Source organism: Hemitrygon akajei, chromosome 5 (assembly GCF_048418815.1).
Source record: "Hemitrygon akajei chromosome 5, sHemAka1.3, whole genome shotgun sequence".
Lineage (NCBI taxonomy): Eukaryota > Metazoa > Chordata > Chondrichthyes > Myliobatiformes > Dasyatidae > Hemitrygon > Hemitrygon akajei.
Genome location: NC_133128.1, coordinates 125,668,711 through 125,682,146, shown reverse-complemented (window position 1 = coordinate 125,682,146; position 13,436 = coordinate 125,668,711). Strand labels below are relative to the sequence as shown.

Below are 13,436 nucleotides of genomic sequence, written 5' to 3'. Positions count from 1 at the left end.
CTTTCACAGGTCTGGGGTCAGGGTCTCAGCCCGAAACATCGACTGTACTTCTTTTCCATTCATGCTGCCTGGCCTGCTGAATTCCTCCAGTATTTTGTGCATGTTCCACCCAGCACCATCATTGTCTTCCCGTAACCTATTCAGCTGTCATTTTGTTGGCATGACATCAGGTGCTGGATGAATAAAGATTGCATCCAGCTAAATATAGGAAAGTCCAAATCACATAGTACTTATGAAAATCAGGAAAAAAGTGCAGCTAAGGGCAATCTGAATTGAACACCCAGTGCTGGAAAAACCTGTGAGCCATTTGCAGAAAGAACAAGCAAGTGTTCCAGGTCCGAACCTTTGTCAGGACTGGGAAAGAGAGAAGTATGAGTTTGTTTTCAGTAGAAGAGTTGGGTGAAGGAGGTGACATACAAAGGGGAATGTCTGTGCTGGGTGAGTTGAAATGGCTTAATGACGATAGTTATCAGCTCGTTAAGATGCTTCGTCGATGCAATATGTTGTTAATGGTAAATCTGTGAGAAGCAAATGAGGAATCCATCACAAACCATGACTAAATAGCTAAGAATGGACTAAGACAAGTATGATCAAATTCTCCTGTTGCAAAATGGTGGCATAACAATGGAGGACATCAGTATATTCAACATGTAAGACCATAAGGCATGCATAGGAGCAGAATAAGGCCATTCGACTCATTGAGTCTGCTTTTGGTTGATTCCATCTTGGTTGATTTAAAAACAGAAAACCTACAGCACAATACAGGCCCTTTGGCACACAAAGTTGTGCCCAACACGTCCCTACCTTAGAAATTACCAGGCTTACTTATATCCCTCTATTTTACTAAGCTCCATTTTATTATCCTTCTCAACCCCATTCCCTTCCCTTCCCTTCTCCCTGTAACCTTTGATGCCCTTATTAATCAAGGACCAATATGAACCTTATTAAGATTATATTGAAGCTTTGGAAACAGCCAGGAAAAATGTTCAGCATTTGTTGCAATCACAAAAGGTATCATTAATAATATTAAGAGTATAATATTACTGCAGCACAGAAACAGACCCTTTGGCCCATCCACTCTGTGCTGAACTTATTAACGTTAATAGCCTTGTTGATGTTGCTTCAAGTATCAAAACATGAATATATACATAAATTTGGAAGGTAACTGTGCATTCAAGGAAATAAACAAAATATTTAGAACACATTGGTTTTGAATGGAGAAGCTAACAAAAGCAGAATGTATGAGGCCATTTGGCCCATTGAGTCTATAATAGCTTTCAGACTAATCCTATCACTTTCATTCCTCTACATTCACTATAGCCAATTCTCTCTTATGCCATATTTTTCTACCACCTATATTTTTCCAGTAATTTCTCGCACCTTGGTGCAAGTGCATTGTTGGGATAAGGGAGGTGACTGGAACTTCCAGGGGAAACCTGTGCAGTCACCAAGAATATGCAAGCTCCACACAGCAGTGGCAGTTCGGATTGAATGCAGGTCACTGGAACTGTGAGGCAGCAGCACAATATACTGTTCCAACAGAACATTACTGACTGGTTACTGTTCGACTAATTGAATTCTCACAAAAGATTACTCTTTGAGGAATCAATTTAGGAAACCTCTTCCTCTTCTGAAAATGTGGGGCAATCCCTCATCATGCCCTGTAAAAATGATGTGCCCAACTTATTTTAGACTGATAAGTAATGAACTTATCAACATTCTGTCCCCTCACTGGCAGAGCAGATTAGAGGCACTATTGCAGGGTGGAGTGAACAGTTACACAATTCCATATTAATTTATTAATTCCAAATTAAGTCTGACCATAAGATATATTGTAAAACAAAATGAGACAAGAACTGAATCCCTACGTTAAGGCATGAGAGCCCTTAGTATTGAGGCACAGTTTTAAGGTGCAGAAGAGATGTCAGGGTTAAATTTTATGCAGAGAGTGGTGAGTGCGTGGAATTGGCTGCTGGCGACAGTGATGGAGGGCGGATATGATAGGGTCTTTTAAGAGACTTCTGGATAGGTACATGGAGCTTAGAAAAATAGAGGGCTATGGGTAACCCTAGGTAATTTCTAATGTAAGTACATGTTTGGCACAGCATTGTGGGCTGAAGGGCCTGTATTGTGCTATAGGTTTTCTAAGTTCTATGTTCTACTACAGGAGTTCTTGGGACAGCATCAAAGGCTTAACTATTTTCAGCTCTTGCAGAGGTGATAACCTTGCTCTGCCCTGCTTTGCAGCAGGAGGTTTTTGTTGTAATGTGAGTATTATTAAAAGTAAGTTAATACTAATCGGGAAGCTGTGGGTAGAAAGAGGTGGGATTCGGGGTTGGTGGAGTCTTTACTTCTGCTTTTTTTACTCCCAGTATGCATTGTATATAGTTCGTCCACCCATGCCGCACGAGGTACCCGGAAGCCTCTGTATTGTAAATACCATTTGCCGTCCCAGATAAAGATGCTCTTTTGGCCATCAAGTTGTCAAGTAGTAGTTTTTTTGTAAAGTAGAAGTTACCACAGTTTTCTCTATTTGTAATTGCTCAAATAATGCCTATGAGCAGCAAAATGTCAGGCATCCCAGTGTGGAGTTACACCTCATGATAAACACTAATTGAGTCAAGTGCCATCTCAGCAGGAGAAAGGATACCTGCTACTGTGTGACATTACATCAATTAATTCTCACACCAGCATAAAAATGGGTTTAAATTATCATTATTATAATTAATGTGATGTCAGAAACAACTGAAAGTTAAACTGCGGAAACTGCTTATGGTCTGGCTCTAATTTAGACTGGCTGGAGAGGTGGATAAATTTGATGAGAATGGATCAGGGTGTCACAATGCTTGTGACTGGGACAAGACAATGCTTGTTGTCTTGGATAGGGTAGTCAGAGTGCTTGGGTTGTACCAACTCTGCCCCTGTGCTCTAAATTTTTAAACAAAGATAGGTTTGCATATTAACACACAAATGCTGGAGGAACTCAACAGGTCAGGCATTATCAATGGAGGGGAATAAAAAGTCAACGTTTCAGGCCAAGACCCTTCATCAGCACTAGAAAGGAAGGGGGAGGAAACTAGAATAAAGTTGGTGAGGGTAGGGGACCTCACAAGCTGGCAGGTGAGGGGGGAGGTGGGTGGGTGGAGCAGAGGAATGAAGTGCGAGGTTGGGAAGTGATGAGTGGAAAAGGTAAAGGACTGAAGAAGAAGGAATCTGATAGAGGAGGAGAGAGAAAGGCAAGGAGGAGGGGAACCTGAAGGAGGTGATAGGCGGTGAGGAGAATAGAAGGGGTAAGAGTGAAGCTGGGATGGAAAAAGAGAAGGGGGAGGTGTGAGAAATTACTAATGCATACCAAGTAAAGTTGTGTGGCTTGTTCGATGAAATACAAAGTACATGGCTCATCTGTTTAACTTGCTGAGATGCAAGAAATCTTAGTTTCATTGTAAAAAGCTATATATCTTTTAAAAAGAATCATCCCATCAGGTTGGAGGCTACCCAAACAGAATATGAGGTGTTGCACCTCCAACCTGAGAGTAGTCTCATCATGGCTGTAGAGAAAACCATGGACTGACATGCCGGAATGGGAATGTGGAGTGGAATTGAAATGGTTGGTAAATCCTTCCTATTGTAAACGGAGTGAAGCTCATTGACAGTGCGGTCCCCCAATCTACGTCAGGTCTTACTGATGTAGAGGATGCCACACTGGATACAGTAGGTGACCCCAACAGACTTGCATAAAACCTGCTGAGTTCCTCCAGCATTTTGGGTATGTTACTTTTTGTTTCCAGCATCTACAGGATCTCTTGGTTTATAGCTATGCATAGTGAAGGGTTGAGAGATGTTTGATAGGTGGAAGTCAATATCAGTGGCAGGTGTTCAAGCTTGACCCATATCTGTTGATGATGTAATTGGTGGTCCTTGGGGTACTTGTCAGAGAGTTAATACAGAATAGTAATGGAAAAGATAGACGAGAAGTCAAAAGCATGCAATGGTACAGGGGATTGAAAAGTAACACCAAATATAGCCGAAGGACCTCCCACCAAGTAGGAGGTGGGAATGATACAAGATTAGGTTCTTTGTACCACAAGTGGAGTGTATACAAAGCTAGACAAAGTATGGTGTGTGGGTGAATGAACTGTAGAGGTCAGGAAAATATATGTAAGCACATTTTAAAGTACAAGTTAAAGTATTAATGTTTGGATGTGGTTAACTTATTAACCAAACATTTACCAGTTGGTCATTATAAACAAGATGTTGCATTTTGTGTTTTATTTTTACTAATTTTATATTAATCTATTAATTTGCAAAGTGAAGTTTCCTCTTTATTGATGTATCATTACATCTCTCTTTTATTTTGTAGGCACCCATTCCAAAGACTATTTTGATTCCAGTAACAATTCCTATTTCAAAGTCGAGTGTTCCTCGTTTCCGCAACAGTGTTGAGGGTCTTAACCAAGAGATTGAAAGGATTATCATCAAGGAAAGTGGGGACAAAGAGGAGCAGGTGATGGTTGTAAGTATTTTTGTCCAGAGTGCCCTCTGCTGGTGTAGTGTCCTTATTCAGAATGAGTAAATGCATAGTACATCATTATTTAGTACGTAAATCATAATTTTGCTTTGTTGGTAAAATATTCAGATTTGTCCAAGCACCACTCTTTTCCTTGGCTCAAGATGAATTGGTACAGTGTCAATTGTTTTCCTGAGCTTTGTCCAGGCAGAATAACACTGAAAGATCGGGGACTGAAGTTTAACTTAGTTTGCCTGGTTTTCATACAATTCTAAGGTACTAAAAGCACTCCCAAAATTAGATCATAGAATCAAATAATCACGTGTTATCTTTCAGTTTATTATATCAGTTTTTGTTTTTTTTTGTGTGTGTATATATGTAGTGGTTTTGAAAGATGTATCTCCAGACTAAGGAGCTTAGAATTGACGCCAGTTAAACTATTGTGTTTAACTCAATGTGTCTTCTCTGAACTCTAATAATGAACTCAATCACCATTGACAATATCTTTTAAATTTCTAAATTAACAACTTCCAAAGTTCAAAGTAAAATTATTATCGAAGTACATGCATATCATTATATACAACCCTGGGATTTGTTTTCTTGCAGGCACACTCAGTAAATCCAAAGAACACAATAGAATCATTGAAAGACTGCACCCAACATGACAGACAAGCAACCAATACACAAAAGACAAAAAACTGTGCAAACACACACAAAAAATAAGCAATACAGTCGGCCCTCCTTATCCACGAGTTCCGCATGTGCGAATTCAACCAACCGCAAAGCGGGAAAACATGAAAGTTCTCTTTCCAGCACTTGTGTTAATCTCATGTCTCGTTCGTTTGCTACTTTATTTCTGTGAGAAAATGGCTCTTAAAAAGCAATTACGTGGTCAAAGCAATTCCTCGAGGGAACGTAAAATGTTATTTCTCACCATGAAATTAGAAATATTAGATCTTTTGAAAAGTGGCATGTCGCATTCCGAAGTAGGCCGTAAAGTTGGTGAGAACGAATCGAGCATTCGCACAATAAAGCAGAAAGAAGCCGAAATTTGTGGAAGTGTTAGTGCTAGGGATGGCTGGCTTTCTATGTAAACCGCTAAAGCCTCAAGAACTTAAAGATCACAGGAGAATCGGGATCAGCTGATGCCGAGGCGGCATCAGCATTCCCAGAAGAGCTACGATGGTTGCATCTGTACTGAACATGTATGGACTTTTTTCTTGTCATTATTCCCTAAACAATACAATATAACAACTATTTACATAGCATTTACATTAGTGGTCCCCAACCACCAGGCCGTGATATGAGTCAGCTGCACCTTTCCTCATCCCCTGTCACATCCACTGTTGAACTTGAATGCAAGCGAGGTCATTACGCACATGAAGTCATTACCCACACGAGGTCATCAGTCGCCTAAACGCAGTGATACCCTAGCACCAGGGATCACCAGTTGGCGTTAGGTAACCAGCCACCTCACACGGCCAGCAAGAAGAGCCATTGCTACGGGCCTGGAGCACAGACAGATGGGTGCCGCCTCCAAACCTGTTTAGCGCACTGAATGTTTGTGGGGAACCCAGTGCCAAAATATTTGCAGACGACTTAATTTGGGCTCGGGGTTTCATAAGTAGCAGAGCAGCTACCTTGCTGCGATCTACTGAAAGTCATCCCTCGAGCCAAACTTTTGTCGGCTGAGAGATCCTATCTACCTACAAGGGGGGAGGGCACGCACCCTGTTGAACTCCTTGCTCAGTCGCTTCCGGACTGTGACCGGACTTAGATAAACCCTTTTTAAAAACAAAATTGAGTGTATTAGCCACTTATAAGTGACTTATAGTTGACCAATCACCTATATTCCAGACGTGATTAACATCTCCCCCCCCCCCCCCCACCCCCCATCGGCTGGTCTGCAAGAATATTGTCATTATTAAACCGGTCCACAGTGCAAAAAAGGTTGGTGACCCCTGATTTACATTGTATTAGGTATTATAAGCAATCTAGAGATGATTTAAAGTATACGGGAGGATGTGTGTAGGTTACTGCTGATTGGGATCCATTTTTTTTTAAAAACGGAAGTTCTCTCTCCAGCAAATGCTTGTCCTTTAAAATTGTCCCAATCGTTGACCGACTGTAGCCTAACAATTTTCCAATGACCTATGGCGTTTCACCTCTTTCCGATCGCTTTATTATGTCCTCTTTATTTTCAATCGTGATCTTTTTCCATCAACGGAACAGAAACACTGAGGGCGGCAGGTCCTGTGCTGCCCTGGGTCCTAAAGTCCACCAACACTGAGACAGGTTAAATAAGGTCCGGAGCTATCCCAAGTCCTAAAGTCCACTGCACTGACACAGGTTAAATAAGGGACATGAGCATCCACATTTTTTGGTATCCGTGAGGGGTCCCGGAACCAATCCCCCGTGGATGAGAGCTGACTGTCAATATTGACAAAATGAGATGAAGGGTCCTTGAAAGTGTTGAAACAGTTCAGTGAGGGGTGACTGAAGTGAAGCGAAGTTATCCCTCTATCTGGTTCAAGAGCCTGATGGTTGAGCGATGATAGCCGTTCCTGAACCTGGTAGTGTGGGTCCTGAGGTTCCTGCCCCTTCTTCCTGATGGCAGCAGCAAGAAGAGAACATGGCCTGGGTATTGGGGGTCCTTGATGACAGATACTGCTTTCCTGTGACAGCACTCCTTGTAGATGTGTTCAGTGGTGGGTAGGGAATACCAATGGAAACACCAAAGCCCTTGAATGGAAAATCCTACAAAATCCTTCCTTCTCTATTTCTGCATTTGCTGCACTTCAGAATAGTGACAGTTTTAAACATTTTAATTATAGATGCAAATTAGAAATATATTGCTCATTATTTCAGACAGAATACTACATATAATATTGGCACTGGTGAAATATTAAAGTTTGCTACAGAGTTGCTGTTCATCAATTAATATTAAATATCAATGCCATACATTATAGATGCTTGGAATTTGACAGTAAACCAAAAAAATGCTTGAAGTGCTCAGTGGGTTGAGTGCCTTCACTTCAGTGGCCTTATACCTTTTTTTTAGGCATATGCTTATTATTTCCAATTTCTTCCTGCCCACTCCTGTTACTCAATAGTGAAGTAGACTAAGATCCCATGGCCATTGAATGCCACTCTAGCTTTGTTTGACCCTGGTCAGTAGGTATTGGAATAATATTCAACTATATAGACTGTCATAGTTGAAATAATTTCTCCCTTCAAAAAAAATCTTTCCATCAATAGTTACTGAATTGCAATCAGCTGCTAGATTCCTACATAATTTTGGCTTTATACCACCCAACTTCCCACTGCCCAGCTAATTGGGAAAGGATGTTGTGTATGACACCAGCTGTTGAAGGAAAAATTAGAATTAGAATCAATATCAGGAGTACATTCCATACATAATAAAAACTATAATTTGCAATGAGAAATATATATAAAAAAGATTAAATAAGTAGTACAAAAGGGAAGAAAAAATACTGAAGTAGTGTTCATGGTTTATTGTTCATTTGGAAATCTAATGGCAGAGGGGAAGAAGCTGTTCTTGAAACATTAAGTGTGTGTCTTCAGGCACCTGTACAATTCCTTGATGTTAATAATGAGAAGAGGCATGTCCTAGATGATAGGGGTCTTTAATGATGAATGCTGCCTTTTTGAGGCATTGCCTTTTGAAGATATCCTCAATGCTGGTGACGCTAGTGCTCATGATAGAGTGGCAGAGTTTACAACTTTCTGTAGTCTTTTCTGATCCTGTGCAGTAGCCCCTCTGTACTGGATGGTGATGCAACCAGTTAGAATGTTCTCCATGGTACATCTGTAGAAATTTGCAAGTGTCTTTGGTGACATAACAATTCTCCTCTAACTCCTAATGAGATATAGCCACTGTCATGCCTTCTTTGTTATTGCATCAATATGTTGGGCCCAGGATAGACCCACAAAGATGCTGATACCTAGAAACTTGAAACTGCTCACCCTTTCCACTTCTGATCCCTCATTGAAGACTGGTATGACTTTCCTTGACTTCCCTTTCCTGAAGTCCACAATCAATTTCTTTGACTGATGTTGAGTACAAGGTTGTTGCTGTGACTCTACTCAACCAGCTGGTCTAGCTCACTCCTGTACACCTCGTCATCACCATCTGAAATTCTGCCAACAATTGTTGCGTTGTCAGCAAATTTATAGATTCTATTTTCAGGCATCAGTAACTAATCCGACTGTTTTACATTAGATAATGCCTTATTCATTGAGCAAGCGTAGACCTGGAAGTGTTTGGTATTGCTAAAATCAGATTGAATGAGCAAAAGGATGTGTACATAGAATGAAGCTTGGGGCAATAAGGCTATTTGATTAAAAAAGGGATCCCGATTGACAGCTTTGGATTGCAAGAGGCAAGGAGGATTCATTCTGCATCTGGCTGCCACTTTTTAATATCATGGCCTTTCTATTCTGGGGATAACTTATTTGTAGTTATGCCTTTTATATAAATTCAAGATTTAAAGAGAATGCCTTTTATGAGGCAATCTGTTTTAATAATGCAAACCAAGTAAAGTGTGGCTTGCTCGATGAAATATAAAATACATGGCTCATCGGTTTAACTTGCTGAGATGCAAGAAATCTTAGTTTCATTGTAAAAAGCTATACATCTTTAAACAAAATTGAAAGGATAGACAGTAGTACTTTGCTATATTTCAACTTTTTTATGAATTACCTTCGTTAGGCATTTGGAAGAAGCTTGCTTTACTGTGTTATTTTTCTCTAGAATTCAGCATAGTACAAGAGGAGGTTTCAGTCATTGGTACAGAATATGATTTTTATGATGATTTGAGCACTGAAAGCAAGAAAAATGAATTAAGATGGCATCCTTCTAAATCTGTGCTGTGCTTGGAAACCATGTTGAACCTTTTAATGTATCTGCAGAACTAGGAGGAATTTGAGCTAGTAATTCAGAGCATTACATACAAATGTTTTTGGTTCATGTATATAGACTTAAGTATAGGGTTTCCATTGTTATAAATATACCAATCTCATTAGTTTTCAAAATGAAAAAGCAATCTTCTCACCAAATTGGATACTGGGCAAAATTGTCAGATAGTAAATGTTAAATAATAAACACGAGATACTGCAGATGCAGAAAATCCAGAGTGAAACATATAAAATGCTGGAGGAACTCGGCATGTTAGGCAGCATCTATGGAAAGGAATAAACAGTTGATTCTTCAGGCTGTGACCTTTCATCAGGACTTAAATGACTGGTTTGGAATAAAATAGCTTTGCTTTAAGAGTTGAGTTCCAAGATAATTTTCAAGAGTGGAAACATATAGGGTTTATGAGGAGGCCAGATTTAGTTGTCAACTTGGAAATTCAGAAGACTGCTTAAGCTTTAATTTAGACTGTGTTTGCTTCCTATGGTTTCATTTGCAAGTCGAAGTAGTTGCACTATTATTATGCAGAGTATTTTTTTGATTTTTGCTTTGCTTTTTTTTAAAGCAAAGTGATAGCTAAGAGCAGCCAAATAAAGATTGATTTCTTTTGTTCCTGCGCACCTGTTCCATTCTAAATGAAAGTGCTCTTTACTAGGTTGAATAGCATAGCCGAGCCAAACAGCTGCACAGCGAAGCAGCACTAAAACCAGCTTTAGTGCTGGCACCCATTTCAGCAGATGGATTAGGGGGCATCTTTCAACTATTGCAAGGCGAGACAGTTTTGTTTGAATGAATACACCTCCAATCCACTTCCATTTCCTTGCTCATCACTCCTACAACCAAAAAGATTTGTTTTAATTAGCTTTCATTTTCTCCCCCCCCCCAAAAAAAAATTGGACATTTGGAATGTATTTGATCTTAATGATTATCAACTTAAAGCTTAAATGGATTGTTGCACAACCTGATGCCATCAGTTTAATAGCCCGAAAGGAAAATTATTTCCTTTCCTGCTGCCATTCCGAAGCACCCCTTTACATGAAATTAAAAAAAGACTTAAAATAATTCTCTTGCAGATGTAAGATTGCCATATATTTGAACTGAGTGGAGCATTCAGCTCAGAATATGAACGGTTACAGCATGAAAGCATATAGATTGCAGATTGCATCCTTCTGAATCTATGCTGTCAGGAAACGATGTGTTGAGCAATGTGTACTAGTTCTGTGTGAGAGCTGTCCACCTAGTCCCACTTCCATAGAGCCATACAGTATGGAATCAGACCATTCAACCCACCATGTCTATGGCACCCATCAACCACCCATTTATCTTTACCATGTTCCAGTTCTTAGCCACCTGTATGTGTTTTTAAAAAGTCACCTATAGCTCTTTTGCCATTCACTTTCATTCCCTGTTCTTACATTCATGATCTGTTTGCTATTTGGAATAATTATTTCTGACTGCTCTGTCTATATTCTTAACGATTTTAAATAATTTCTGTCAGATCTCCTTGCAAACTCTTCTGTTCAAAAATGAACAGTCCCAGCTTCTGCATTCTGTATAAAATGTTTTAAATCACTTTCTCAATATTTCTTGTCATTTTGAAAGAACCATGCCAAAAATGACCCATAGGACAATCAGTGGAATGGATTGCACATGTAGGATTGGTGTTTTTTGTTTTATCGAAGTATTATGCATTTTATCATGATGCAGCATGAATATGCATGCAGTTTAACCTTCTCATGCTTTGTTCATGTGTCCAGTCTATCTGTTGGTCAGCAAAGACCAGAGACATAGAACATTACACATGTTGTCAGACCTTTTAACCTACTTTAAGGTCAATCTAACCCTTTCCTCCAACATAAATCTCCATATTTTTCTATCATCTATGTGCCTTTCTAAGAGCTTCTTAAATGCTACTAATGTATCTGCCTCTACCATCACCCCTGGCAGGGCATTCCATGCATTTTCTACTCTCTGTGCAAAAAACTTGCCTCTGACATTCCCCCCTGCCCCCCCCCCCCGCTTTCCTCCAATTACCTTAAACACATGGTTAATTACCGAGACTGTACAGCAGGGGGCGGGAGTTTATGGTGTTTCCAGCTCAGCAGCACTGTCAGTAAATTACCCCGTGAGTATATCATGCCATACTGTACCCTATAGTGCTGATTCTATTTGCACTTGTTTTTGGGACTGGATCCTGTATGCTAAGCAAACTACAGGCAGTTTACAAGGGGGTTAAAAGGTATGGGGAAAAGGAGGGAAATGGTTTTGAGGCCAAAGATGGATCTGCCATGATCTTACTGAATGGCAGAGCAGACTCAAGTCTGACTGTTAATTATGCTTTTAATCAGAAATTTCAAATGAATGATGTTAGTTTACTTTGAGGTTTTGACTATCATTTCAATATAAATTTGTTGTCTTCGTCACATAGTTGTATTCATTTTTGCTGGAAGGCACATTGTATACAGTGAAACCTGTTACATTATGTTGATCATTAGGCAGGACAATAAGTTGGAATTTGCATTACCAGGGACATTAGATTAGCCTTCCCTTGTACTTACACAGCAATTGAATCTGACTGACATTTGTGGCTGTGCATTTTGCACTGCTTAAGAATATAATGAAGAAAACTTCTTTCTTTTGCCACCAACCATGGGATCACTTCATATTTGTCAGTGCCCGAAAATAACAGATTTGTTAGAAATTTTCTCTACATAGGCTAATGAGAGAAGTCTTGCCTTCATGATCAGTGTATCTACAATTGGTTCAAAAGATTTTTAAGGAATTTTATTTTGTCACATTATCTACGCTGGTCATCTTGGGTGACGAGTGAAAAATGACGGTTTCTTCCTGTTGTGCACAATGTAGGATTCCACCAGTTCCTCTACAGGAGAGCTGGCTATAACATATGAATCTGGAGCAGTGCAGGACATCCGATCCTTTTTGAGGCTGTTTGAGTCAGCCATTACTGATCTTTTACATCAGCCCTATTTTCCTGCACCGTTTCCATGTCCATTTATTCTACTAATATCCCATGACAAGCATAATTTTTTTTAGGTTAGGAGCAAAATACTCTGCATGTGGTCTCACCAAGGCCTATGTTTTCAATAAGACATCTTGTAGACTGCTGAATACAGATCCTGTTGTAATAAAACCTCCTATACTCTGTCTTCCTACTTGCTTACTGCACTTGGATGTTGGCTTTCAACATTTCCCGATTCTTCATCATTTTATTAAAATAATTAGCTTTTCTGTTTTGTCACTAGTCCCACATTTTCAATATCATGTTCCATCTCCAGTGTTGTTGTCTATTTACTTAGCTTGTCTGTATCCCCTTGAAGTCTCTGTATATTTTTCCCTACTTTCTTCCACGTAGTTCAATATCATTAACAAATTTATTCTCCAATCAAATTGATGGTGTATGTGAATAGTTACAACTTAAGTGTTGATCACCCCAGTGGCCCACTCACCACAAGCTGCCAACCTCAAAAGAATTCTGATGCAAGGTCTCGTCCCGAAACGTCAACTGTTTATTCCTCTCCATAGATGCTGCCTAACCTGCTGAGTACCTCCAGCATTTTGTGTGTGTGAATCTGAAGTGAGCTTGCTTTTTCCTTCTTTCAGCTTTCTGTCCATTAATCAATTCTTAGTTCATGCTTACCCTCAATTCATTATTCTCTAATCTTCAAAGTTCAAAAAATATACTTATTATCAAAGTATGTTTATGTCACCATATACAGTGCCTTGAAAAAGTATTCGGCCCCCATAACTCTTTTCACATTTTATTGTCTCATTTTCTAAATTTAAAATGAATTGAAGTTAGATTTTTGAGCTGACCTACAAAACATTGTACATCATATCAAATCAAAAGAAAAATTCCAAAACCTATCAACAATTTACTAAAAATTAAAAATTAAAATTATGAAGCTGAGAAAGTATTCATCCCCTTTGTAATTACTGCACTAACTTTCCTTAGGATCAATATACTGTTACCTA

General features: G+C 39.4%; 1 protein-coding gene across 2 annotated transcripts in view; it reads left to right on the top strand.

Annotated features, from left to right (window-relative positions):
* LOC140728157 (protein FAM117B-like) overlaps positions 1–13,436 on the top strand; it is a 231,214-nt gene that overhangs the window by 172,746 nt on the left and 45,032 nt on the right. The window contains exon 5 of one of the 2 annotated variants that reach the window (XM_073046414.1): positions 4,361–4,504. In XM_073046414.1, the coding sequence (XP_072902515.1) occupies positions 4,361–4,504 (144 nt within the window). Of the gene's footprint in view, positions 1–4,360; positions 4,514–13,436 lie in introns of both variants that reach the window. The other variant, XM_073046413.1, reaches the window with a different exon arrangement.